Source organism: Euprymna scolopes, chromosome 7 (genome assembly GCF_053919585.1).
Source record: "Euprymna scolopes isolate OS-2025 chromosome 7, ASM5391958v1, whole genome shotgun sequence".
Classification (NCBI taxonomy): Eukaryota; Metazoa; Mollusca; class Cephalopoda; order Sepiida; family Sepiolidae; genus Euprymna; species Euprymna scolopes.
Genome location: NC_136488.1, coordinates 81,358,261 through 81,385,251, shown reverse-complemented (window position 1 = coordinate 81,385,251; position 26,991 = coordinate 81,358,261). Strand labels below are relative to the sequence as shown.

Below are 26,991 nucleotides of genomic sequence, written 5' to 3'. Positions count from 1 at the left end.
ATAAAACAAATCTACTGATATTAATATTGATTTATTGTGTGTATAATTAATAAATGCCAAAAGTATGAAGGTTTTTAAGGATGACATATAGGAATACAAAATTTATAGATATATTTCATGTTTGTACCTACAGTATTTTGTTTGACTTCGGAGCTCCTTAAAGGGGTCACGATGAAGTCTTTTTCAATTATTACAGTGTTGATTTCTTTTTCAAGAGTCCAAGTAATTACACAAAGAGGAATCCTCCGTTGATTTAAATGCCTGCCCTGACAGTGTCTTGAATTCTTCAAATTCACTCAGAATCCCAAACTTGGACACAATGCTGATTCAACTGGTTAAAAGGTGGATAAGTCTTGTGCCATTTAATTTTCAATACGACAGAGAGGGGGGGGGGTACTATACATTTGCATACAGAATTTTAAAAGGCTTCTTTTTATATATAATCTCACTAGACTGCAAATATTTATCCCAATGTTATTACTATATAAAATGCCATTTTTTAATATATCTTTTCATTTGATGTCTGTTTGGGGTCTTTTGCTTAAAAGTAGTCCTTTTTTGAACTTCATATTTAGAGAAATTAAATTTCTGGTTGCCTTAAAATCATCTGTTTGTTAATGTGGTGGTGAGGGGGGAACGACATGGCTTTACCACCCACTCACTCCTGTGATGTAGAGAATGAGTTTCTAAAAGCAATTTAGGAACTATTTTTCTTGCATGCAAATTGGATTTGTAGAAATTTTTTTTTTTTATTCTATATCTTACATTTTAACTCCTGAATCAATCTGATTATCAGTTTGAATTGATTATTTTTAACTACTTCTCTAACGGTTTGAGAATAAAATGGGTAGTTTGAATTTTGTATTTATAATTTTTTTTACACCATATAGTGTCCAGTTTTTTTTTTTTTAACCAGGCTGAATGACAAGATTTTTCACTAGAACATGAGATCCCATGAAAACTGAATAAGACGGCTTTCATATCTGAGAACTTCTTCCCATTATTTGACATAATGTACAGTGTTCAAAGCTAAACTTTAGTGTTGAAAAATAGAAATAAATGAAGCTAGCACATGCCTTGCTTAAATCTTCTGGGGTCTATTTGATTACCTGGCATTACCCAAGACAATTGAATAACTTTTTTGTTAAAACTTTTTTTCTGCCCAGCCTATTCTTCTCTGAACATAAATTTTTATGGATTTCTTGAGGAATGAGTTTGCTTTTTTTCCTTTAAAAAAAAAAGTTACTACATAAATTTAATAAATGTAGTGGTATTCTTTGGCAAAATGTACATCAACTTAGGGTCTAATAAAAAATTTTTATTTGTTTTAGATATTTATCCAGAGCAATACCAATAAAAAAAAAAAAAAAAAAATTGCATACATTACATTGGCCTTTAGAAGATTAAATGTCAAGTTTGGGGAAAACTTTGTTAGAAATACTTAAAGTATTCAATTGCTCTCACCAAATTTATACTATAAAATGAGCACTTATGTAATTTAAAATGTTGCATTTTCTCTTGTAGGAAAAGCGAAGTTGAATACTATGCTATGTTGGCCAAAACTGGTGTCCATCATTACAATGGCAATAACATTGATTTGGGAACAGCTTGTGGAAAATACTTCAGAGTGTGCACCCTCAGTATCACAGATCCAGGTGGGCATTTTTTTTTTTTTTTTTTTTTTAACAGTAATAAAAATGTAAAAACTTTAATGCTATTTTCATGTAATACCTCTTTGTTTAGATGTAAATTTTATTTTTAAATTGAATACCCAAGTAAAAATAATTAAAGGGAGCAATTTAAATGTTGTATAGTGTTTGATGATTCACAATTAACTCTGGTTCCAAAATAAATTATTTTGGCAGTTTCATTTTTTTTTTTTTTTTCTCCCGTTGCCCAGTATTGTACCTTGCTTGCATACTAAGATTAACATGCATTCACTCCTGCATCAAGATATGAGAAAGGTTGCTAGTGTGACTAAACTTGTCTAGCTACTGCCAGCAATTTACCTTATGTGTTGCTGTTAAGCTGTCTTTATATTAAAAAAAAAAAAAAAAACGCTACCCAATTTCCACAATTACCAATCCCCACTGTCTTGTCTGACACTCATTAACCATTATCCTCAAGTGACCTTTATAAGCAGTGACAACAACCCTTGTTTTAACTTGTGAGTGGATTTCTAAGTTTTATTCTGGTCATAGCTAACTTTTAATTACTTTTCGTTTCAGGTGATTCCGACATTATCCGCAGCATGCCTACAGAACAGGTTGCCTCTAACTAATGGAATATTAAAGAAATAAAAAAATTTTAAATAACATCCGTTCTTGTGTTATATATATCTCTTCTCTATGCAATTTATTTGGATTTCGAATTGAAACTGATTTTTTTTTTTTTTTTTTTTTTAATGCATTGAAAAAAAGAAGTCTCCAAAACAAAGATTTTATTAATAATTTTTAATCTTTAAAATTTTACAATTTCTGGAATGTTTTGATGATGCACATAGTACCCCCCCCCTTTGGATCTTAAATTTTGACAAAGACTGAGTTGGAAGATTGTTCATCCATTCTTTGTGTAGACAAGAAGCATTGGTTCTTCCGATTTACTAGTATCCACCTGCAAAGAAATTTTTGGAATTAAAAAAAAAAAAAAAAAAGTTACACTTTAGCAAATGCTTTTGAGATTTGCATTGTTCCTGACTTGCATCAGGGGAGCTAGTAAAAAAAAAAAAAAAAACTTGATTTTTATTACTCAAAATCTTTATTTCAGGTACTCTGCAGTATGCCTATAATAGCTGACTTTTAGTCACTACCACTATTCTATTTTGATTTCCTTAAAAATCTTTACTTTTATATTAAAAATAGCCATTACATTTTAAATGTAAAAAGTTACTTTCTCTAAATATGCCCAGTGGCACTAAGAATATTAGTGTTTGTATCAACATGGTGAAAGTTTAGTAATTTATAAGTCAAGGCAAATTAAATCAACTGGGTAGTATAACACTTAAGCTTCTTTGCTATGTCAAAATTCCACTCCAGTAGACGCGGAGAATGAGGCTTGCATTGCGTCTATTAGTGCCTGACAAATCTGCACTGAGCTTGTATGTTTTGGACCAGACATGTCAGGTGAGTTCCATCAGAAATTAACTCTTATAGGAATGGAAAAGCTCTGCTTGGCTTGCAGTGTTGAATATTCTAGTGTTTTGTACCAGTTGGAAGAGACTTGTACAGGAATTTGAATTTTTCTACTTTTATAAGTAGTGCTGTGAACAAATGTTAAATTATAGCTATCAAATTTAAATCCCCAATTAGTATAGTTTACTTCTAAATTAATGACAACTTTTAAGATATTTAACAAGCCTATAAAGAATTTGTATCAACTTTAACAAATAAGTTAGAATAATCCTTTAATTTACCAAGCAAGGGGAGTAACTCTTAACATGATTGCCCAGGAAAAATGAACAATAAAAATAGTCAAGTGGTCTAGGAATGGTGCACCTACTTCAAGTGATGTTACATTCAATAACAGCATGAAGCTGAATAATCCAGTGAGATCAAAGATATAACATTTAAATGATCAGTGTGGAAGCGCGAAATTGTTCTCAACTTCTTTACTAAATCAGGGGTAAAAGAACTTTATTTGAATATCGTATATATCTCTTACATAGATTAAGGAATGATTTCTGAGAACTTCAACTGAATTACAAAAACTTTGTAATAGGGTATAAACAAATATATTTTATAGAAACTGCATTACCTTTTGGGAATTTCCTTGCTCTTCGATCTGTTAAGATTAGAAAAGATTGTACAGTTAAAGATTTTACATTTATATATTAAAATTTGGAAATTAAAACTTTCAAAAAATCTCTTCAAATTTAAACATTAACATGTCAATTTTATTTTATTTATTTTTTAAATACTGAGTCGTCATATAGAGCCAAAAGCCTCTCAGGGATAAGAATCAATTTGATTAAAGACAATACCATGAGAGAATGGAAGCCGGTGTGTAATAAAGGAGAGAATGAGTAAGTATGAACATAAATATCCCCTCCCCTGATAAGCAGCAAAGTCCCACCACTACACACATCCCTCAATGCCAGAAAGCTTTCTAATATTAGATTAAGAAGTTCTTACAGAATGTTTCATTTAGATTTCAAACAAGTTTTTGTTATATCTTTATAATCATTTTAAAGAGCGTTTTCACTTCAATTGTTTTAAAACAATTGTCTTCTTTTCAGAAAGTTGAATACAAAATGGGGGGGGGGTAGCAACAAATTCACAATTTTATTTCAATTCAAGCTAAGCTGAAACTCATTAATGAAGCATTTGGTCCAGGAATCTACTGAATGCACAGCACAAAAGAAATTTCATGGCGGTGATGAGTCTTCAAAATGATGAGCATAGTTGTCAGCCAGCTGATAACAACAATCAATTAAGAGCCTTAGTCGAAGCCAATCCATGTTCAAGGACTTGTTTCTGAATTAGAAGTATGCATATGACAATTTCCAACCACTTTGGGACGGATTGGAAAGACAAACTTGATAAATGGATGCCTTACGAATTTAATGACAACCAAAAGAAACACTTATGAAATGTCATCTTCCCGTCCTTTACGTAATAAGAATGACCAGTTTCTCAACTGGGTTGTGACTATCAATGAAAAGTGGGTTCTTCACAACAACTGATGATACTCAGCTCTGGTTAGATGCCGACGAAGCTCCACAACATTTCCTGAAAGCCAGAGTTGCACCAAAAGAAGGTCATGCTGACTGTTTGGTGGTCTACGACTGGTCTCAGCCACTAGTGATATGAATACAGGCGAAACCATTACGGCGGAAAAGTACGGTCACCAAATGGATGAAATGCACCACAAACTTCGACAACAACACCCAGCATTAGTCCAAAAAAAAAAAAAAAAAGGCCCAATTCTCCTCCACGACAAAGCCCAACCGCATATTTCTTCCCTTGAACTGCTAGATTTTGAAATTCCCTCTCGGGTCCCTGATTTCACTGATATGCAGAAGTTTACGTGTAATGGAAAGATATGTTGCTCAACTCCCTGCAAATTATGTTCCAAATAGTAGTTTCCTACATCAAATGGCACTGTGCCTTGTTTAAAGTGAAAAAGCAATTTAAAAAAAAAATGCAGCAGTATAGGGTTAGTGCCATTTTCATTTTCATTCCAATGTGTCAGGTGGCCAGTTGAGACAACAGCATAATGATAGGTAGTGGTGGAAATTGGGTAAAATTGTTTACATTGGGCTTAAAAATGATTGTTATAGTCAGCTGGAAAGCAAACCTGCGATCAAGAGTTCACCAAGTGGGTAGCTCTAAGAAAGAAACTTTGTTCATGAAATTTACCTTTAGACTTAGGTTCAGGTAGTGTTTGTAGCTAGATGAGCGTTTGTTGTGAATATGAAAATAACGATAGTGCAGAGATAGACTTGAAACAGCTCTTCTGTGAGAAAGTGGTTGCAAGCAGGAGAAACAGACATCACCTATTGGGTTTCTAAGACAGTTTTGAGCCCTCTCAAGGCAGGAAAGAGTGCTCTAAGCACCTCCTCCCCCAGATATGGCAATAGTGCTTCAATTTTAGGATATATTTTGCTCTTATACAAGTAGAGGATTGCGTCAGAAGTTAGATGCCTTCTGGAGCAGTAGAATGATCCAACCGTTGTATAGCCGGAGTCATATTGGAGAGATGATGGGTACATTCATGTTGGAGAGACGGCAGACATGTATATAACAATGATGAAGGGGAAAGAGAGAAGAGAGATGACATTACTTCGGAATGGTTTTATACAAAGTTCAAATAAGATGATTAACACATTACCTTCAATTGTTGAATGACGACACGAAGACAACAGTTACAAAAATCGATGATGTTCTTTTATTCCATTTGACCGATCGAAATGATGATTGCAGTCAGGAATTCAAATTCGTTTCTACATGGTTAAATGTTCTCCCTTCGCTTCTAAAGGGACCCCCCCTCTGACTGCCTTTGCTGGCTGCTCGAATCTGTCTGCCCAACTGCCTTGATTTCCGACTCTCACTAATCTGCTAATCCTAGCTTCTATATTGAGAAATTCCCTTTCTGCTATGACATCATATGTATGGCTCTAAACGTGATCGACTCACATGGCTTAAACATACGTTTCCAAAACACACTTCTGCAGACAAAGAATTCTCACTAACCTATTTTTCAATAGATTTTTAAATTGTATTGTTCATTATTTTTTTGCTGACCTTTTTAATTCAATTTCCATAAAAGAATGAACAACTAAATTCTTTTTACAAACAAACCACTTCTTTGCTATGTTAAAATTCCACTCCAAACTCTAAACTATTTTATATGAAATTTAACAATAGCCAAATTCTAACATTCCATTTTCTGAATCTATCTTTGAACCTTGCTTACAAAGTTCGAGTCTCGGCTTATCCTAATCTCATTTTCCACTGATCTAAAGTTTTTCTTACTTACAGAAAAGGGGACAGCCCTTTTTCCTGTAACACAACTTGTCAGTTGTTTTCCGATTGGAACTGTAGATGGAGGCAAAAAATTAAGATTACTTTATTACATGGATTGGTTGGTTGGTTGTTTTTGTTTTACGGCATATCAACCCTTTTCGGGTTATTTAATGCCGAATCCAAAGATTTTGAAGAAAACTTTTTTTAATAGAATATATTTGTTGTTTTCACGTCGGTTTCTATTTAACCCATAGTTGGGACCCTAACAGGTACTACCACTCCGGGTCAGAGTGGACCTGGGAGCAAGGGTGGCTCCACATTCCCCAAAGCCCACAAGCTGGGGCCTCACCACTGGATATAGTTTAAGATCATATCCAGGACCCCCACTGAGGGACTTTTACCCTCTGCAGGGGGGCAGTCGGCGTATTCTAATGCCCCACCGACAGGGCCGTTATTACATGGAAGATATTTTAAATGATTGAGCTTACGTGTAGAATTTGTCGATAGAATGCTTCCATCTGAATCATCCGAATACTTCCAACCATGATTTGATGTCTTTAGGTCCATTAGATTCTGACTGTTGCTGACACTCTGGCAAAAACAAAAAGATGTTTCATATTACTTGTATTGATCAGACTATTGTTCTCATCTTGTGTGTTATTTGTGCAACGTTTCAGTCGGATTGTCCTTTGACCGTCTTCAGGCATGTTGGTTGTTGTTTGGAAAAGAAAAGAGAAAAGTTACTAGCTCTATAGATATTTTTGTATTCTGTGAGTTAGTATCTATTTTATGGTTTTAGTTTCGAATTTGTGAAAAAAAAAAAATTGGTTGACAAAGGGGAAGCAACTCTAATAAAAATTGATAGGAGATTATCTTCCTTTCATCGCCAAATTTTTAAGGGTGGACAATATTTATTCTTTCTATAATTATACTTTCCTTTAGAAGTTCAAATCTCTTTCAAAAGCTGAGATTGATTATGTTCTTTATCTGGATTAATCTAAAATAATACAAGGGTCCTTGTTCAGAATTCCCTCCTATATTAAAAAATAAAGAAAAATCTGTATGATGTGTGTACCCGTGACAAAACAAAGATATATTCCAAAAATCATAGAAATTTAATCTCTGAGCAAAAATCAAGTATTTGAAATTATCATTGAACTTTTGAAATAAGAGAAAGAAAATTAAAACTAAGTTGAAATTTACAATCAAAATTTATTGTTCGACTGAATGTTATATAATGGTTTTTCATTATTATTGTTTTTGTTGTTATTATTCGTTGTTATTGTTCTTTGTTAAAAGTGAGTCTTGGAGAGTCTTATAAAGGGGGATGTTGCTGCGTTCTGTGTTCGTGTTATGAAGTGATTCATATATATAAAATGTTCATACTTAGAAGTGTAATAGAAGCTCTTAGAGTGAGGAAACAGTGTTCAGACAGTCTTAGTGTTCACATTGTAGATATGTGATGTCGAGACGTGTATGTAAAGACATTTTAAAACACATGATATACAAGGCATATAATGACAATTTTCACTTTACCTTTTGGTAGAATTACAACACAAAGACGACGTTTATAAAAACACATGATGGGTTTATTTCTTCTCCCGACCGTATTTGAAATTATCATTGAACTTTTGAAATAAGAGAAAGAAAATTAAAACTAAGCTGAAATTTACAATCAAAATTTATTGTTCGACTGAATACTCCAAAAAAAAAAAAAAAAAAAAATTTACTCCGCGGAATAAAGACTTTGTAAATTTTTTGGAGTATTCAGTCGAACAATAAATTTTGATTGTAAATTTCAACTTACAGTTTTAATTTTCTTTCTCTTATAATAAGCTCTACTCTCTATTGCATATTGAGCTTTTTTATCCGGTTGGGATTAAATTATCTATATATAAATACTGGTATTTATATTAGATGGAAGTTTACCATTGCATATATCAGATAAACACTACATCCTTTTGATTTTATTTCTTTTTCTATATATCTTTTGACTTGACTATAACTATTGGAACTAGACAGCAGTATGTGCAAAATATACTCTTTCTTTTCTCTACCATTATATGAAAGGAACTCTGTGTGTGTGTGTGTGTGTGTGTGTGTGTGTGTGTGTGAGTTTTTCCCTATGGACTCCAAATTAGCTGGGATGATTTTTATGAAATTTCACACAAAGGTACTTATGTGCCTGCCAGTGTTCTTATCGCCACCATCCACCAAATATTGGCCGAGCTCCTGCCAGCGCTCGTGGAAAAAGCATGCTCCCAGTTCCAGATCAGTACCAAGGTGGTGATTGAGGATGAAGGCGGCTACATTGAATAGATGTAAGCTCTACCACAACTGATTTTTTTTTTAATGAAAGTTTTAAAATAAAACTGTAGTGTTGTTTTCTTTAGGGTGACAAATTTATCGTTCCACCTTTTTTTTTTTTTTACATAGGCATCACCACATTATCAAGGCCCAGAGGCCACTCAAGGATAAGGGTTAAAGAGTGTACAGTAGAAATTGGACAATATAGTAATCATTAGTAATGAAAATTTGGTAAATTTGATAACTTATATGGAACGGCTCATCAAGAACTTATTTACTTTAGACTTGAACACAACCATATTGTAGTCAGCCGGAAAGCAGGAAAACGGAAGACAATTCCACAGGCGTGCAGTTCTAAGAAAGAAGCTTTGTTCATGGAATCTACGTTTAGGTTTAGGCACCGATAAAGAGTGGGGGGAATTATTGATAGTGTTTACAGCTAAACGAGTGTTTCTTGTGAAAGTTTGGCGAGGGGGGACCATAGATTGAAGCTCAGTTGAACACTTTCCATGAAAATAACGATACATCAGAGACAAACTCGCAACATCTCTTCTGTGAGATAGAGGTTGCAGGGAAGAGAAAAGGACATCTCCTACGAGGCTACGAAGTCTATTTTGAACTCTATCAAGGCAGGACAAGTCCTTTCTAGCAGCTCCTGCCCAGATGTGGCAACAGTATTCCATCTTTGGACGTACCTGGCTCTTATATAGATAGAGAATAGCATCAGCAGTGAGATATTTACCGAATCGATAAAAAGATCCCACCCATTTTTCCAGCGGCCTTGGCAACAGATTTGATGTACGTGTTCCATTTAAGATCAGGAGTAATGGTCAAGCCCAGAAGCTTGTCAAAACTTGAGGCCTCCTGAAGACGAGAGCCATTCATTTCAATTGATGCCAAATGTGGATTAGAATGTTGATGATGTAAAGAGAGAAGCTTGGTTTTAGATGCATTAAAAGTAACCAGCCACTCCTTTCCCCATTGTACTACGTGCTCAAGATCAGAGGAGAGAGAATTGGAGAGAACTTGGTCGTTTACTGTCTTAGATGTGCAACCATAAATGGTAGTGTTGTCAAGGATCAGATCTGAGCTGCCATTGATACAAGTGCTGTTGGAACTTTATGCCAAAATATGTTGCCCAGATCCTTAAAGATTAGCAAAATGCATTGAACTCAATGGAAAGCATACAGAGCTTTAATAAACATCATATTTTATGTTAAAAAAAAAAAAAAAACTAAAAAAAAAAAAAAAAAACTAAAGTGAACCCTCAGTTTCGATATTGCAGTTGTAGATTTGTTTCATGTTACATTTATTATATTTAAATAACATTATATCATGTAACTAGCAAGGAAGGGGGGTTGCCCGGTTGTAAAATATGCTTAAATATGATATTTTAATTTGTCCAGATTTCGTATATATAATTATAGTCATGATTTCAAAAGTAAAAAAAAAAAAAAAGTATTTTGGTGCCATCAGCTAAAATTGAAACCAAAACTGTAGCATTCAAAGCTGGTGAAGTTATCACTGTATGAACGTGACACGCATATGAACTGATTAAAAAAATGAATGTACAATGACTTTTTCAATTTTGACCCCTTAAAAACCATTTTAACTGGCTAAAGACCAATAAAAGAACGGTCCATAAACATCCAATCATTTGAGGCATCTAGCGCCGCTCTGCACTTTTAGTTTCGGAAGAGAAAGTGTTTGAAAATATGGAGACAGATATGGTGAGTTTAATAAATTACATTATGGCAGACCTTGTATTAAAGAATGGAAAATATTCTGTTTTACCTCTTCTTCTCTGAATGATAAGCTGTTGTTGATGGATAGATTTGTACCGGATATCGATGGAATTGAGGCAGACAGGCGCGAAGCTGATGATCGTAGGTGACTCGTGATTGGTGAATTGGTTCTAATAGGCTCTTGGCTAATGCAAAAAAAAAAAAAAGAAAAAAAAAAGGGATACTTTTTTTAAATAAAAAAAAAAATTGATACAAATTTATATTCAATATTAGTAGGACTATGGTCCTGGCATTTCCTGGGTGAAATAGAAAAAATTATTTAAAACCTTTTTTAAATAAATATGAGATTTTTAATTAAGAGTGAAGAAGTAAGTTTCATTAAAATAACCAGAAAACTTTACCGATGCTAAAATTGGAAAAATTAAATTTAAAAAAAAAAAAAAAAAAAAAAAAAAAACTTCCGAAGGAGCGAGAAACGATGCCATATATGAAATTTGAAGTAAAAACACTTGTAAAATTAGTAAATATGCTAATGTCAACATATCACAAGTATGTGCATAAATTGTGCATGAATAAGTCAATGTTGTTTTCATCATATAAGCATTGGTTTAAATTTTAAAATAAAATATGTATTAAATACATTTATAAGCCAAATTAATTATAAACAAATAAATATTTATTTTACATAATATTTTATGTAAAGTAAATATTTATTCGTTTATATGCTATCATCAGAATTTTATACATTTGTTTATTTTATTATTTTTTTCTTTCTTACCATGTTGTAAGGTTGGAGAAAGTCTGTTTGTAAAGAGCCGCACATTATATCTGAGCGGTTGTTTTTTGAAATGTTGGAACAATGCAAAATTGACGTCACGCACTGTTCCAACATTTCAAAACTGTTGAGATACAATGCGCAGCTCTTTACAAACAGACTTTTCTTTCTCCAAATTTACAACATGAAAAGAAAGAAAACAACATACTGAGGATGGAGTTTAGCTCCGAAATATATTTATGTTATAAATTTCAAACAAGTAAAATATTTGTTTATTTTCCTAATATTACGTTGTGATTTGGCTTTCAAGTGCACTTGATGCATACTTTTATTTTATTAAAATAAATATGTGTTTATTTTACATAATATTGCATTGTAATTGGCTTATAAACGTATTTCATACATATTTTATTTCAAATAATTGTACTTTTTTTTTGTTTAGGTGGTGATGCAAAATAATTACAAGTATTAAGAAACAAATTAAGCAAATGAAAAAAAATCACTGATTATTTTTGTGAGAAGTAACTTTTTTGTAATAAAAGTATTTATAAGTGAAAAAATGTGTGAACTCAATAGGAAAAAATGAAAAAGAAAATGCTGTTTTTTTTTTTTTGATTTGTGAAATAAATTCAATAAAGTTATTGTTAATTAAAGACATGGTTAGAAGTGTATGTTGAAAGGAAAAACTTATTTAATATTGATATGACTTTTAATAATAAAATTAATTATTCATAAAAGAAGGGAAGTGTGTTTAAAAGCAGGAAACTTACATGTGAAAAGGTTAATATACAGGTTTTTATATGAAATTGATTGTGTTCACTTTCTAATTACACCTATATTCCGGAATAGGTATACCAACTATAGAAAAAAATAATTAGTACTGCTAGAACTATGAATTCCAGTATTCCTGTATTCTTAGGTAAGGCATGATTATTATTTTGTTTTGAACATCCGTCTTTTATAGAGAAGAGAATAAGGCGGTTGAAATGAAATAATGTGTTTTAAAAGAATTCCCTTATATTAAGAAAGGACCCAGCGTCAAAGAGTTATGTGAGATAAGAAAATGGATAGGGAGTGAAAGGATTTGCTACTTTCTTTATGGAAGATGTATTTTGGAGACGCAGATAGGTTGAATTAAATATAATATTTTTATGTAGAAGAAATGGAGGCACATGCTTGTGAAACATGCATTAGGAAGTGCTGTAGGTGGTTTGCAGAGATGCGCAGCGTAAGATTTTTGTATGAAGTCTATAATAACAACTTTAGTTTATATATAAGATACAATAAAAAGTCAAAAATAAAACTTACATTGTGACGGATTTGTTGAGAAATGTGCGACTCTGATGTGGCAAGGCTTGTGGACTGGGAGTTCTCCCAATGGAATACGTTTCACCTAAAAGTAAATTATAAAGATTAGAAAAAACATAACATGTTCTACAAATCTTCCTTTTTTTATTTTTTGTTTTTAAAACCGTAACAGTATCTTCAGACAATTTGATCTGGTAGCACCAGATGTCCTAACAGGTATTACCACTCCGGGCCAGTGTGGACATGGGAGCAATGGTAACTGAGGGCAACTCCACATTCCCCAAATGGGCCTTACCTCTTGATGCCTTCTTTTAGTCATAACAAGGACCAAATTATACAATTTTGGTAGAGCCCCGATATATGCATGTATGTAGATTACTGTTTTTAAAAAAATTATATATATATATATATATATATATATATATATATATATATATAAAATGGTTGTATAGATTGGTTTCCTAGTGCTCAATGGAGGACAGAGCTGGTATATAGGCTGGTATATTGGTTACATATTGTGCATACAATGGTTCAGTGTATAATAAACAGACTATATACCAGCTCTGTCCTCCATTGAGCACTCTTTAATAATCACAAGGGTTTCATTGGATTTACCTTTAGGAAACCAATCTATACAAAAAAAAAGCATTTCAGCTCGGTGTTACCCAGGTGTTTGGATGTGTATGTTGAGCAAAAAAAAAAAAAAGTGGTAGTAGGAAGGCAGGCTCGAACCCGTACTGCAAAGGAGGAAAAGAACGGGGTAAAACCTAACGTTTATGCTGTTACGACCACTGCCAAACCGGAAGCGACATTTTTTAAAATTAAGGCTAGACAATCTAAAGGAGAGGATAACTTTAAAAAATATTGGCGACAAAAGTGACCCTGCCCCTGTAGAAAAGTGCCTAGTTGAAGGGGAAGATATTAATGTTTTTAGCCAATTTTTCAATATTTGTCATATGAAAGGTCAAACTTTCAAATGATACTGATCTTGGTAAAATCCCTCGCCTCTATTGAAAGTTTAAGGCAGACATGCAAACAGACATACATACATTTATATATTGGTAACTAAAAATTTTCAACCCAAACTGATGAAAAAGCTTGCCCTATCTCTGAATACCCTTTATGTAAAATTTCAAAAATTTAGACCAGAAATTGTCTGAGTAATTTGGAAGAGACCACAGAGGTCAATTTTTTTTTAACTTTGACCCCTATTATAACTCCTTAAAATTTATTTTTTTGGGCTCAAATCAAGTTATTAAGTTAGGTCCATGTCCAAGGAACCTATATCTAAAATTTCAAGTGCGTAGACCCAAAATTGTCGGAGGAGTTTGGTAGAGTTCTCCAAGGTTAAATCGTTGAACTTTGACCCCTTAATCACCAAATTTCTGACCAAAAACCGACCACATCGATTTTCCCAAATCTCAGTAACCTGTATATCAAATTCGAGTCTGTAGACTAAAAATTGACAGAGTTATTGCGTAGGGAAATGTACACAGACACACACACACTTTCACTTATACATATATATATATATATATATATATATATATATATATTTTAAAAACAGTAATCTACATACATGCATATATCGGGGCCCTACCCCTATATATATATATAGATATATATATATATATATATATATATATATATATATAGATATATAGATATATATATATATATATATATATATATATATATATATATATAAAAGTAATAGCTCTAGATATTATCACCAACCAAAACTCTAAGTAATTCATAATATTTATACACTCATTATCGGTACTAGAATCATTAAAAAATCAAAAACTTAACAACCCCTTACTAATCAAATTGTTACAAAAGATCCATTCTATCATATAACACAAATATTCTTCTTCTGTTGGAATCCTAGTCACTAAGGTTTCCATGGAAATGAAAAAGCTGACAAGGCGGCTAAAACTTTCCAAAAACTCCAAAGAAGCGACATAAAGGTCCCATATATGGACTACAAACCTTCATTAAGCAATTTTATTACAAAGAAATGGCAAGAAAACTGGAACAATTGCCAAAACAACAAACTCTTCCAACTTATGCCTATATTTAAAAAAAAAATCTACTAAATCCTAGAAAATCACATAAAGAAGTAGTCTTATTACATATCCGGCTAGGACACACATACATAACTCACTCCTACATACTAAAAAGTGAAGAACCCCCTTCTCCACCACAAATGTATATCATTATGAACCTTATACAGTGAAACACTTTTTACTTGACTGTTATAATCTCACAGAAATTCGTCACCACTACTACAAGGCCACAAACTTAAGAACTCTTTGAAAAAGAAAATCCTAAAATCATTCTAAATTTCTCCAAAAAAGCAAATCTTTCATCATAAAATATAAATGCCATCAATAACAAATTATACCAAAACATTGTCTGAATATACCCAGCGAAAATCGACTCTGGAAGTATCTAAACATTTACATCTTATATACAGCATTAAATTACCCAAAGAAGGTTGATATGCTGGTTAAACAAACGAATAAACAATATCATATATATTGTCAAGGGTGCGAGTTCAATATAGAAACAATTTAATTTGAATAAAATAAAATATGCATTAAATGGGCTTGGAAGCTAAATCACAATATAATACTAGGGAAGTAAACAAATATTTTACTTGTTTGAAATTTATAATAGCATTAAGTTTTTTTTTTTTAATTCAATTTATAACATTATATAATCAATTCTTAATGCTGCAATATTTTAAGTTACAAATTTATTATATTTTTTACTAGAATATCTTTTACTTTACTTTTCCATGTTTATGCTTAACCATTTTACTTTCCATGCTCAAATTTTTCTATTGTAATATATATATATAATTATTTTTGTTACTATAATAATTAAATACTTACAGACACTAGTGTTTCATCCTTTCGGGAATCTTCAGTGAAGGGTGTCACAATTAACACCAGTCGACAGATTCGAACCTGGCAACACGGGCCATCTCTGGCTTGATTAGCAAAGACCGTATCCAATATATATATATAAATAATGGTTGTATCAATTGGTATCCTAAATGTAAATCTAATGAAACGCCTGATTATTAAAGAGTGCTCAATGCAGGACAGAGCTGGTATATAGCTAGTTAATTATGCAAACACTATTGGTTACATATATGTATACATGTTTCAGTAGAATCTCAATTCAAGGATAACACTTCATCAGACCAAAAAAGAATCAATATATATATATATATATATATATATATAAGTGCTCTATTATTATAGAGCATAATATTTATTTATATGTAGGTGCATTAATCAAACCAGGGGTTCAAGTACAGAATAAGATGAGAACAATCGGCCCCCAGGTGATTAACTGAATGGTTCTGATCAAAATAACATACAGATTCCCAAGTTGAACATCAAGATTCCCAAGTTCAGCAAGACATAATGAAGAAGGCCAGAGATTACATCAGCTACAACATTGTTAGAATAGCATCCAAGATGAGAGCAATAGTCAGAATAATACAAATAATCAATCCTCATCTCAAAAACTGCAACGCATAAGAATAACGTGGATTCACAGCTTGTATATTGCAGATATGCCACACTCTCAAATGTATGGTACAGAAAAATATAAACTAAAAACTTACAATCAAAATCTTTAGAATCCCAGTACGGCATTTTCTGCAATGGAAGAAGTGCAATTAATAAAAATGAAAATAATAAAAAAAAAAAACAGTGTCATTTCTCATATCTTGTAACACAAAGCCCCAGCAAAAGTTGTTAAAAAAAATAATAAATTGAAAAATAAATTAAATCTTCAGTTTCTACAAAATATGAAAGATATTCAAAATTGTTATACCGGCCTTCCTTGAACAGAGGAATTTACACTGATTAGCACTATAAATAGCGCTAGTAATTCCAACACCGGTGAGAGAGATGCGACTGCACTTCAACTGCTAGCCGAGTGTCCAACAGATATACACGCTTTCCTATCTTTGTACATTATTGTTAATATACTTGTTCCTTAACCGAACCTCGACTTGATTGTTCTTATTTTCACTGTTGTTCCACGACACAACAGATTGGCAACAAGGAATCGAAACGACCATCGCTGCAGAGAATCACCAAAAGTTATTGGAATAAAGATTCGTAAAATCTTTACGGCAGAACACCTTCATCATTTCAACAGATATTTGGATACGCAATGATTAACAGCGTATTAATCACTACAATAATAATTTGGCGACAGGAAAAAAACTTGCTACCAAAATCTAGAGTGAAAAACGCAAATGTTGTCAATTATTTAATAATTGAACACACTTACCAAGTGTTTTAGAAAGGGAAAAAGGGTTCATTTTTTTTTTCACCAGAAGCCATTTTTCCTACAGTAAGAATTTTCTTCTGCAAAGTTAAATGTCCAAAACCAACTAGCAAATACCGTGTAAGCTTATTATTTCGATAACATCTGGGATTAAAAAAAAAAAAAAACACGCTTGACTTTGTCAAGATAAAAAGAGACAGACCGTGAAAAATAATTATTCGCGTATGTCATTTGCGCTTAGCAAACACGTAAAGAATCAAGTGATTTTTTGCAAAAGGCAAAGAGGGTATAAAAAAAAACAAAAAACTAAAAGTTTCCCATACGAATTCGTCGGATATTTAAAATGACGATTTTATTTTTGCTACGTAAAAATGCATGCAAATAAAAAAAATGTTAAACAAATGTTTTTTTTTTTTTTTTTTACATAGGGGTCACCACTTACCAAGGCCCAGGAGCCACTCGGGGATAAGGGTTATTGTGTGTACAGTAATCAATGGGATAGTATCGTAGTAATAGTTAGTATTGGAGATTTGATAAGGTGTCATTACTTAAGGGGGGGGGGCGGTTCATCAGGAATTTGTTTGTGTTGGACTTGAAGACATCCAAGTTGAATTCGGGGGGGGGGGACAGGCAAGCGGCAGAGAGTTCCACAACCGTGCAGTTCTAAGAAAGAAGCTTTGTTCATGGAATCTACATTTTGATTTAGGCATGGATAAAGAGTGGGGAAAATTATTGACAGTGGTTTCAGCTAGTCGGGTGTTTTTCATGAAAGATTGGCGAGCGGGGACCAGAGAATGGAGCTCAGACGAACACTTGCCATGGAAATAACGATAAAACATAGACAGGCTCGCAATATCTCTTCTGTGGGAGAGAGGTTACAGGGAAGAGAAAAGGGTATCCCCCACCATGCCACAAAGTCTATTTTGTACTCTGTCAAGGCAGGATAGGCTGTTTTTAGCAGCTCCTGCCCAGATGTGGCAGCAGTACTCCATCCTTGGATGTACTTGGCTTTTATATAGATAGAGAATTGCATCAGTAATAAGATATCTTCTGGAGTGGTAGAAGGATCCCACCATTTTCCCAGCGACCTTGGCCACAGACTTGATGTATGTGTTCCATTTAAGATCAAGAGTAAAGGTCAAACCCAGAAGCTTATCAAAACATGGAGCCTCCCCTAGACGAGAGCCATCCATTTCAATCGATGCCAAATGGGGATCAGACCGTTTATGATGTAATCATTAATTAGATGCATCAAAGCTAACCAGCCACCCCCACTGAACCACGCGCTCAAGATCTGAGAAGAGAGAATCAGAGAGAACGTTGTCAAAATTAAAGGGATGGCTCAGCAAGAACTTGTTTTTTTTTTTTTTTTTTTTTTTTTTTTTTACACAGTGATCACCACTTATCAAGGCCTGGAAGCCACTCAGGGATAAGGGTTATTGCAAGTACATCACGTTAGTGAGGCGATTTTATGAAGTGTTTAATTAGGGGGGGGGCGGTTCATTAGGAATTTGTTAACATTAGACTTGAAGACATCCAAGTTGTAGTCCGGAGGGAAGCAGGCAGACGGAACAGAGTTCCACAGGCGTGCAGTTCTAAGAAAGAAGCTTTGCTCATGAAATCTGCGTTTTGATTTAGGCACAGATATAGAGTGGGGGAAATTTTTCACAGTGGATTCAGCTAGACGGATGTTTTTCGTGAAAGATTGGCGAGGGGGGACCAGGGATTGGAGTTCAGACGAGCACCTGCTATGAAAATAACGATAAAACAAGGATAGGCTCGCAACGTCTCTTCTGTGGGAGAGGGGTTGCAGGGTAGAGAAAAGGGCATCCCCCACTAAACCACGAAGTCTATTTTGTACTCTGTCAAGGCATGATAGGCTGTTTTTGGCAGCTCCTGCCCAGATATGGCAACAGTATTCCATCCTTGGCCGTACTTGGCTTTTATATAGATAGAGAATTGCATCAGTAGTGAGATATCTTCTGGAGCGGTAGAAGGATCCCACCATCTTTCCAGCGACCTTGGCCACAGACTTGATGTACGTGTTCCATTTCAGATCAGGAGTAAAGGTCAAACCCAGAAGCTTGTCAAAACACGGGGCCTCACCCAGACGAGAGCCATCCATCACAATTGATGCCAGCTGGGGATCAGAGCGTTGATGATGTAAGGATAGGAGTTTGGTTTTGGATGCATTAAAGGTAACTAGCCACATCTTCCCCCACTGAACCACGCGCTCGAGATCAGAGGAGAGAGAATCCGAGAGAACTTCGTCATTTACAGCCTTTGATGTGTTGCCGTAGATGGTCGTGTCATCAGCATAGATGTCAACGAATGATTTAAGACTAGAAATATAGCGTTCAACAAATTAAGTTACAAAAGGACTGCTAAACTGTTGTTCTTCAAACAAAAGAATTGGGAAAGAAAACTTGGTTGATTATTTTTTTTTTTACTAAGGAACATTTATTTTAATACAATCGTAAATTGTAAACTGAATTCGTATGATGGATATGAAATTCAAAGATTCACTATTGGAATTGTTCCAATTCCAGGCAGAGCAAAATCTTGTGTTGCAAAAGCAGCAAATTCAACACCAAGTAGAAAGAGAAGAGAGATTTAAAAATGCTTCAACAACAGAAACACTTTGAGGAAATATTGATGAAAACACAGGAGGAACAAAGAAAAATTCTGGAGGTGACACAGTTAATTAAAGCGGACGATAATCATAATGCATTTTCTCAAACAGCTGAGTGGGCCGCTATTGAAAATTTCATTTATAATCTAGAAGATGATATCACTTTCGTCCAGTACTATAGACGACATGAGGATATTTTTATATCGGATTGTAGTACCTGGTCAGATGCGAAAAAAGTTAGGCTTTTGCTAAGGAAATTGGGAACAGCCGAGCATACAAAGTTCGTGAATTTTCTCCCAAAAAAGACAGTGAGTTGAGCTTCCAAGAAACAGTTACGCTACTTACAGAACTGTTTTCTTCAAAAACATCTCTTTTCCATAGGCGATATAAATGTATGAATGTTACTAGAAGTGAGGAAGACGACTACAATACTTATGCAAGTATAGTGAACAAGCATTGCGACGATTTTAAACTGGAGGAATTATCAGCAGATAATTTTAAATGTTTAATATTTGTGCAAGGGCTGGTCTTAAATAAAGACACTGAAATTAGGCGTTATGTTTTAAATAAACTCGAAAACGAACTGAATTTAAAACTACAAAACTTAGCGGAAGACTGTGTTGAAACAAGACAGTCATGACATAGAGGAGAGTGGAGTGTCGCATATTAAAAAGATCCTTCAAAAGAAAAATTCGACTTCAGAAAATAACCAGAGAAAGAAACAGGGAAAAGATCCACCTGGACCATTTTGGAGGTGTAGAAATAAACATTAGTACAATGAGTGTCCCTACAAATTCAAACAATGTGACAACTGTCACCAGAAAGGGCATAAAGCATCGCATTGTAGAAAAAAATCTGGTAGAAAGACGTCCATTAAACTCACGAAAATTGAACCAGGGGAAAAAATATCCAGATATATGTACAGGTCAAAATGTTTAAAAAGAAAATAAGGCTACAGCTTGATAGTGGTTCTCACATTTCCATTATTAATGTATAGACATGGAAGAGGCTTGGGAGACCCTCTATGATTAAATCACATAAAACGGCGAGAAGCATCAATAGCAAAAAAATTACCTTTGAAGGAGAATTATTAACGAATATTTTTTTCCAGAACAGGGCGGAAAAAGCAAGAATTTTTGTCATGCAAAAATCAAACAACCTCTTTGGAACTGATCTGTTTGAAAAGTTTAGGCTATGGGATCTACCTTTAAGCTCATTTTGCCAAAAGATTGAGGATTCGAATGTGGAGGCAGAAAAACTTAAGAGGGAGTTAAAAGAGAATTTTCCAGATGTATTCTCAGGCAGTTTGGGAAGGTGTACAAAAGCAGTAGCAAAAATTTGCCGTAAAAGTAAATGGACAGCCAGTGTTCAGAAAGAAAAGAAATGTTCCATACGCCGCTATAGAACAGACAGACAGTGAATTAGAAAGACTCGAAAACATGGGTGTCATTGGAAAAATTGATCACAGTGAGTAGGCTGCACCAATGGTTTACATCAAAAAGAAGAGTAAGGAGATTCGGGTTTGCGCCGACTTCGCGACAGGCTTAAACAGGACATTACAAGATCACCATTATCCTCTTTCGACCCCTGAAGAGATATTTGCGAAACTGAGTGGAAGGAAATATTTTTATAAAATCGACCTCAGTGACGTGTACTTACAAGTTTCAATCGATAAGGAGTATTCAAAGCTGCTATGTATTAATATCCATAAGGGATTGTACAAGTTTAACAGACTTCCTTTTGGGGTCATAGTCGCCTCTGCGATTTTTCAGCAAATTATGGACATTATGTTAAATGGGTTGGATTTCGCAGTAGGGTACCTGGACGATGTGTTAATCAAAAGCGCTAGAAAAGAACAACACAAAGCTCATGTAAAACCAAGTATTCAAAAGGATCCAGGATTATGGATTTAAAGTAAAAGGAAAAATGTACATTTTTCATGGAGAAAATAAAATACTTGGGGCAAATCATCGATAAACATGGAAGAAGGTCGGATCCAGATAGATCGAATGCAATAAAGAATATGCCTGCTCCAGAAAATATTGCGTCTTTACAAAGTTTCTTAGGTTTGGAAAATGACTACAATTTATTTGTGCCAAATATGCATAAACTAAGGTCGCCTTTAAATGAACTGTTAAGGAAAGACCAAAAATGAGTCTGGACGCAAGAGTGTGAAGAAGCATTTTGGGAAATTAAAGAGACTTTAATGTCTGACTTGTTTCTGGCACATTATAATTCCAAGCGGGAAATTATAGTTGCAAGCGATGCCAGCTCCTATGGCATAGGAGCATGCATTTTACACAAAATGGACGATGGAAAAGTGAAACCCATAGCATATTCATCCCGATCACTTTTGCCAGCCAAAAAGAACTACTCACAAATTGAAAAAGAGGCGCTAAGCATTATATTCGCAGTAAAGAAATTTCATCGTTTCCTGCACAGTAGGCAATTTCTGTTACAAACAGACCACAAACCATTATTAACGATTTTCGGATCGAAAAAGGGACTACCACAACATACGGTGAATAGACTCCAAAGATGGGGTACCATACTTCTGAATTACAATTTTCAAATGGAGTATGTACCATCTAAAAAATTTGGTCATGCAGACGGGTTATCGAGGTTAATACCTAAGCAGACAAAACCATTGGAGGATATGGTAATAGCAGCCATTCAAGCGGAAGTTGAAGTAAAAAATATGTTATGTGACACAATAAAAGAACTTCCAGTAACACTTGATAAGATTAAGAGTAAGGCAAAGGTGGACGAATTTATTATATGCACGAAAGAAAGGATCAATAATAACGAACGGGATGAAGAAATTTATTCAATTTGCGATAACGTTCTGTTATATAGCGACAGGGTCATAATTCCTGCAACATTACAAAAAAGAATGCTCAAAGAATTCCATGTAGGACATCTAGGTATATCAAGAATGAAAAGCCTTATGCACTCTTTCATTTATTGGCCAAACATGGATAAGGATATAGAAGGAAAAATCAGGGAGTATAGAGGATGTGCATTAGCTATGAAGGCTCCTCCGACTCAATTCGGATCGTGGGCAAAACTGGACCGACTTTGGTCTAGGATTCATTTAGATTTTGCAGGACCGCTAGATGGGTTCTACTATCTCATTGTTGTAGACAGCCTATCTAAATGGCCGGAAGTATTAAAATGTAAGAATCCCACATCTGAGGTAACTATCAACTTCCTGTATGAACTATTCGCTAGGTTTGGAGTAGTAGACTGCATTCTTATAGACAATGGAACGCAATTTACATCTACCAAATTTAAACATTTTTGCGGGGATCATCTAATCGAGCATATAACCATTCTGCCATACCACCCAAGAAGTAATGGACAAGCAGAGAAATTCACTGACACATTCAAGAGAGCTCTGAAAAAAGCTAGTGGCTCACCGACGGATAAGTCAATCCAACAGTTTTTACAAATCTAGAGTCACTTCGAATGCAAACATCGAAATGTCGAAGACACCTGCTACAGTTATGTTCAGACGCAAGGTTAAATTGATTTTTCACAAGTTGTTACCAAACCAGGATAAGCCAAACCTCAAAAACAAAAACATTATTAATCCCAGACGGGATATTTTCAAAGGGGGGGGGGGTATACCGGCCTTCCTTGAACGGAGGAATTTACACTGATTAGCACTATAAATAGTGCTAGTAATTCCAACACCGGTGAAAGAGATGTGACTACACTTCAACTGCTAGCTGAGTGCCCAGCAGATATACACGCTTTCCTATCTTTGTACATTATTGTTAATACACTTGTTCCTTAACCGAACCTCGACTTGATTGTTCTTATTTTCACTGTTGTTCCAAACACAACAAAAATGTATTTAGATAATATCTTTTGCAGATGATGATGATCATCATCATAATAACAAGCCATGCATGCATGGTCCACCTCTGGTGCTGTATGTGAGATGATGCCACAAAAAATAGTGAAGAAATGATGAATCTGAGAAGTGTGAAGGGCCAACGATGCTTTCACATTTTTTGCAATTTGGAGGTATTTGTGACCCCCTTTTGAGCTCCTGGGAATGCCGAATCTCCGTGAAAATAGACAAATGGTGCAGTTTCACGCCTTAGGACATGTATATTTGAATTCAGCACCATGGAAAACCACTATATAGACATACATATCAAGTTTTTAAGTAATATGAAAAGAGAGCTCCAAAAAGCATGTTTTTATTTAGCCCTAAAAGTCCCACAGGGATGCGAACCAGAATTTTGCCAGGGTCACCCACATTGAATTTATATTAAAAACAATGGGCTCCACATTTTGGCCCAGTTTTAGAAAAATCTAATGGATGGATCAAAAGTTATGAAGCAAAACCTGTCATTTTGAGCCATTTTGAGGCATTTTTGACCTCTTTTGATCCCCTGGGGACACAACAGGAATTTTTGCAAAAAAAATTTTTTTTTACTGTGCACATCTATTTAATGAAATACAATTTGTGGTAAAATTTCAGGAAAAACTAATGGATAGTTATCTGGCAATCGTCCAGACTAACAGACGCACGGAAGCACAGATACACGGACGCCACTGAAAACATAGGTCCCTCTCTGATAAATCAGGGGACCAATATACAACCATGAAAACTGAAACTACAAAACTGAAGATTGCCCACCCCCTTCAAAAAAAATTTGCAGTGCCGGCATCAGCTAGCACCACATCAAATAGTCAAACACTAACCAGACATTCACTGGATGGGTGAGAAGGAGACTGGGACTTTGGGGAGGCTTATTGCCAACCAAATTCCAGTTAAGACTCATGGTCTTTGCCAGTGAGAAGTCAATGGCTGGCAAACGGCTGTTGCAATAACTCAAAATCATTTGCAAAGCTTATCGAAAGAGACGAAGAGTACTCAGGTGGTAATCAGGAAGACTTGTTGTCACTCAGACTCCAGAGAACACCACCGGTTGTTGTCAGAGAGCAATCTCTGATGATAAACTATGTGAAAACTCTTAATGAGTACAACTAATAATATTCAGTTTAATGTTTATTCTACATGCTGGCATGTGATGGATGATTTTAAGAAATTGGCTTCCAAACTATCTCTGGCCAGGTCTTTTTTTTTTTTCACTCAAGTTCATATTTATCACCTCTTCCCACATTTTTCCTTGCTCGTCCACTGTAACTGACTCTTCTACTTCAACTGTTCTACATTTATTAACCCAAGAACTCTCATCTATTCTTTCAACATAGCCATTCCATTGAAGTCTACTTTTCTGCACACATCTCCCTATACTCTCCATATTCAAACCTTGTCTGAGGTCATCATCAGAAGTAAAATGGTCTTTAAGACTCACATTACAAATCCAGTGTATCATTTATCGAAAGATATTCAATTCATTGAATTCATTAAAAATATTCAAAATGTATCCAGAAAAAAATCTTTAACAGATTTAACAATTATTTTGTAAAAATAATTGTTACTCAAAGTTTATTTTGTTTTCCTTAAAAGAAAATTTGGTTCTTGTCTAGAATTCCTTCTGTATTAAAAAACAAAAATCTGTGTGTTGTACGTACCCGTGATGAAACGAAAATATCACAAACTGACATAAGTATTACCCTTTATTGTATTTGTAATTATAATTGAATATAATTTTGTTTTGAATGTAATAACTTGTTGGTTTTTAATTGCCTTCGTCCAAAAAACAGAATGTTGTTCTGCTATAAAAGATCGTTCTTTTCTATAAATAAAAAAAAAAAAGAGTTAGAAAGAGCTAACTCAAGAAAATTTCTCACAATTCTTACCCGAGTGCTCGATGTCACTTGAGAAGCACTATCAAAATCCTCATCACTGTCATCAAATATCGCAGTTTGATTTGTTGCTGAGAAAAAGAAAATGATAAATTACAATGTAAACAAAGATATAAATGGATTTTACATATTTTGAAAAGTTTATATTTTTCAAAAAACCTTATAAATATTCTGTTGTGACATGGCTCAAACATGTGACTAGGGTTCACGTATATTTAAGGAGAGTGAAACTGGTTGGTGTCAGTTGAAGCTATGAGTTGGAATGCAAACACTTAGTGGTTTACTTATCAACTCACTTACCAGTTATTGCTACCTCACACAGACTTCTATTATTGTACCTAAATAAATAAATCTATTTGATATTTTTTATCCAGGTATTGTTTTCCACTCAAAGATACTGCGAGAATTAACTAACACAACTATTGCCTTCTTTGCCAGAAATAACCCGAGATATAAAAATAAAAAACAAGAACTTACTTCCTGGTTGTTTCGTCCATTCTGGTTTTGTCATCGCTAAATCAAAGTAGGTTAATTTAGCTGGCAATAAAGGCTAGATAGTTATGCCGTTTGTCGACATGTTAGTTTGAAAAAAAACAAAAAAAAAAAACAAGCCTGTGTAAATAGTTTGATAATTAATCAATTGTTCAATTTCTATTAACTGGAATAATTATATTTTTTAAAGATGTATAATTCCCACCAACTCTAAAGAGTTCATATTTCTTTTTTCATTCTCATTGTCGATTAGACGATTAAAAAGAATTATAACTAAATTCAAAATAGAGGACCCATGAATGAATTGCCAGATAGTCCAAATATGTGTTAGCAAAATTCCCGCCAAAAGTGCAATCTCTGTCTTCCAGCGGAAGTTATAATATCAATCAATCAGGAATCCCGTTTTATCCATGTTATTTCTGACAACACAACATGTTGCTTTTTTTATGTAACCAAAAATAAGAATAAATGTAAATAATAAAACTTTTAACTTTAACCTTGAAAATAAATAGCAAAGTTCTTTTCAATACAAATATTTATAAATAAAATTGCTTTTTTAAAAAATTTTTTTCGTTTGTTTAGATATTTAGCTTACAGAAAAAAATTATAAACTTTTTTTTCAGTAAAGTTTATAAAATTTAAAAGAATAATTTTAATTTAAAAAAAGTTTTACATATTATCCGAATTCATTTGCTAACAATTTACGAAATACAGTTTTATTTGAAAGCATGTGTTGTTATACACACTTTTTTAATTAAAAAAAAATTTGTAAATAAAACCGTTTTTAAAGTAAACATTTTTTTAAATAGTAAATTTTTTTCTTTAATAAAAAAATCTGTGATCTAAAAGTTTAAAAATACATCATGCATCATTTACCATTAAATTCAAGCAGAAGTAAAATGTTGACAAACCAGTGTTACTAAAAAACAAAAAAAAAAAATGTCCCTTTAGTCATTGCTTATTTTGGGGTGTTTTGATCCAAATTTATAAGAGTAAAAATTCTTCCAACATCTAAGGATCTTCATAGTGAAGGAGTAGGACTTTGCTGCTAGTTGGATGGGTTGGGGTTATTTCCATTTCTCATATGAGACTACACTGTCAGCCGAAGACCACATAATATCGAGTTTATACAAAGCAATTAACAGAATGCAGTTTTTGTTA

General features: G+C 33.9%; 2 protein-coding genes across 9 annotated transcripts in view; one reads left to right on the top strand and one right to left on the bottom strand.

The window, feature by feature from the left end:
* Positions 1–26,991, top strand: part of LOC145279801 (large ribosomal subunit protein eL30-like) — a 145,251-nt gene that overhangs the window by 12,627 nt on the left and 105,633 nt on the right. The window contains exons 4-5 of one of the 2 annotated variants that reach the window (XM_080131142.1): positions 1,525–1,655; positions 2,229–2,305. In XM_080131142.1, coding sequence (XP_079987268.1) covers positions 1,525–1,655; positions 2,229–2,281 — 184 coding nt within the window. In that variant the 3' untranslated portion in view covers positions 2,282–2,305. Of the gene's footprint in view, positions 1–1,524; positions 1,656–2,228; positions 2,311–26,991 lie in introns of those variants that run through there. The other variant, XM_080131143.1, reaches the window with a different exon arrangement.
* Positions 1–26,991, bottom strand: part of LOC145279798 (uncharacterized protein C8orf34 homolog) — a 106,156-nt gene that overhangs the window by 28,919 nt on the left and 50,246 nt on the right. For 6 of the 7 annotated variants that reach the window (XR_013868454.1, XM_080131132.1, XM_080131131.1 and 3 more), the window contains 6 exons: positions 25,333–25,409; positions 16,243–16,276; positions 12,600–12,684; positions 10,566–10,701; positions 6,953–7,055; positions 3,754–3,780 (listed from right to left, as the gene is read on the bottom strand). Coding sequence is in view for 6 of the 7 variants with exons in the window: in XM_080131132.1 (XP_079987258.1) it covers positions 3,754–3,780; positions 6,953–7,055; positions 10,566–10,701; positions 12,600–12,684; positions 16,243–16,276; positions 25,333–25,409 (462 nt within the window). In the remaining variant the exon portion in view is untranslated. Of the gene's footprint in view, positions 1–1,865; positions 2,614–3,753; positions 3,781–6,952; positions 7,056–10,565; positions 10,702–12,599; positions 12,685–16,242; positions 16,277–25,332; positions 25,410–26,991 lie in introns of those variants that run through there. The other variant, XM_080131134.1, reaches the window with a different exon arrangement.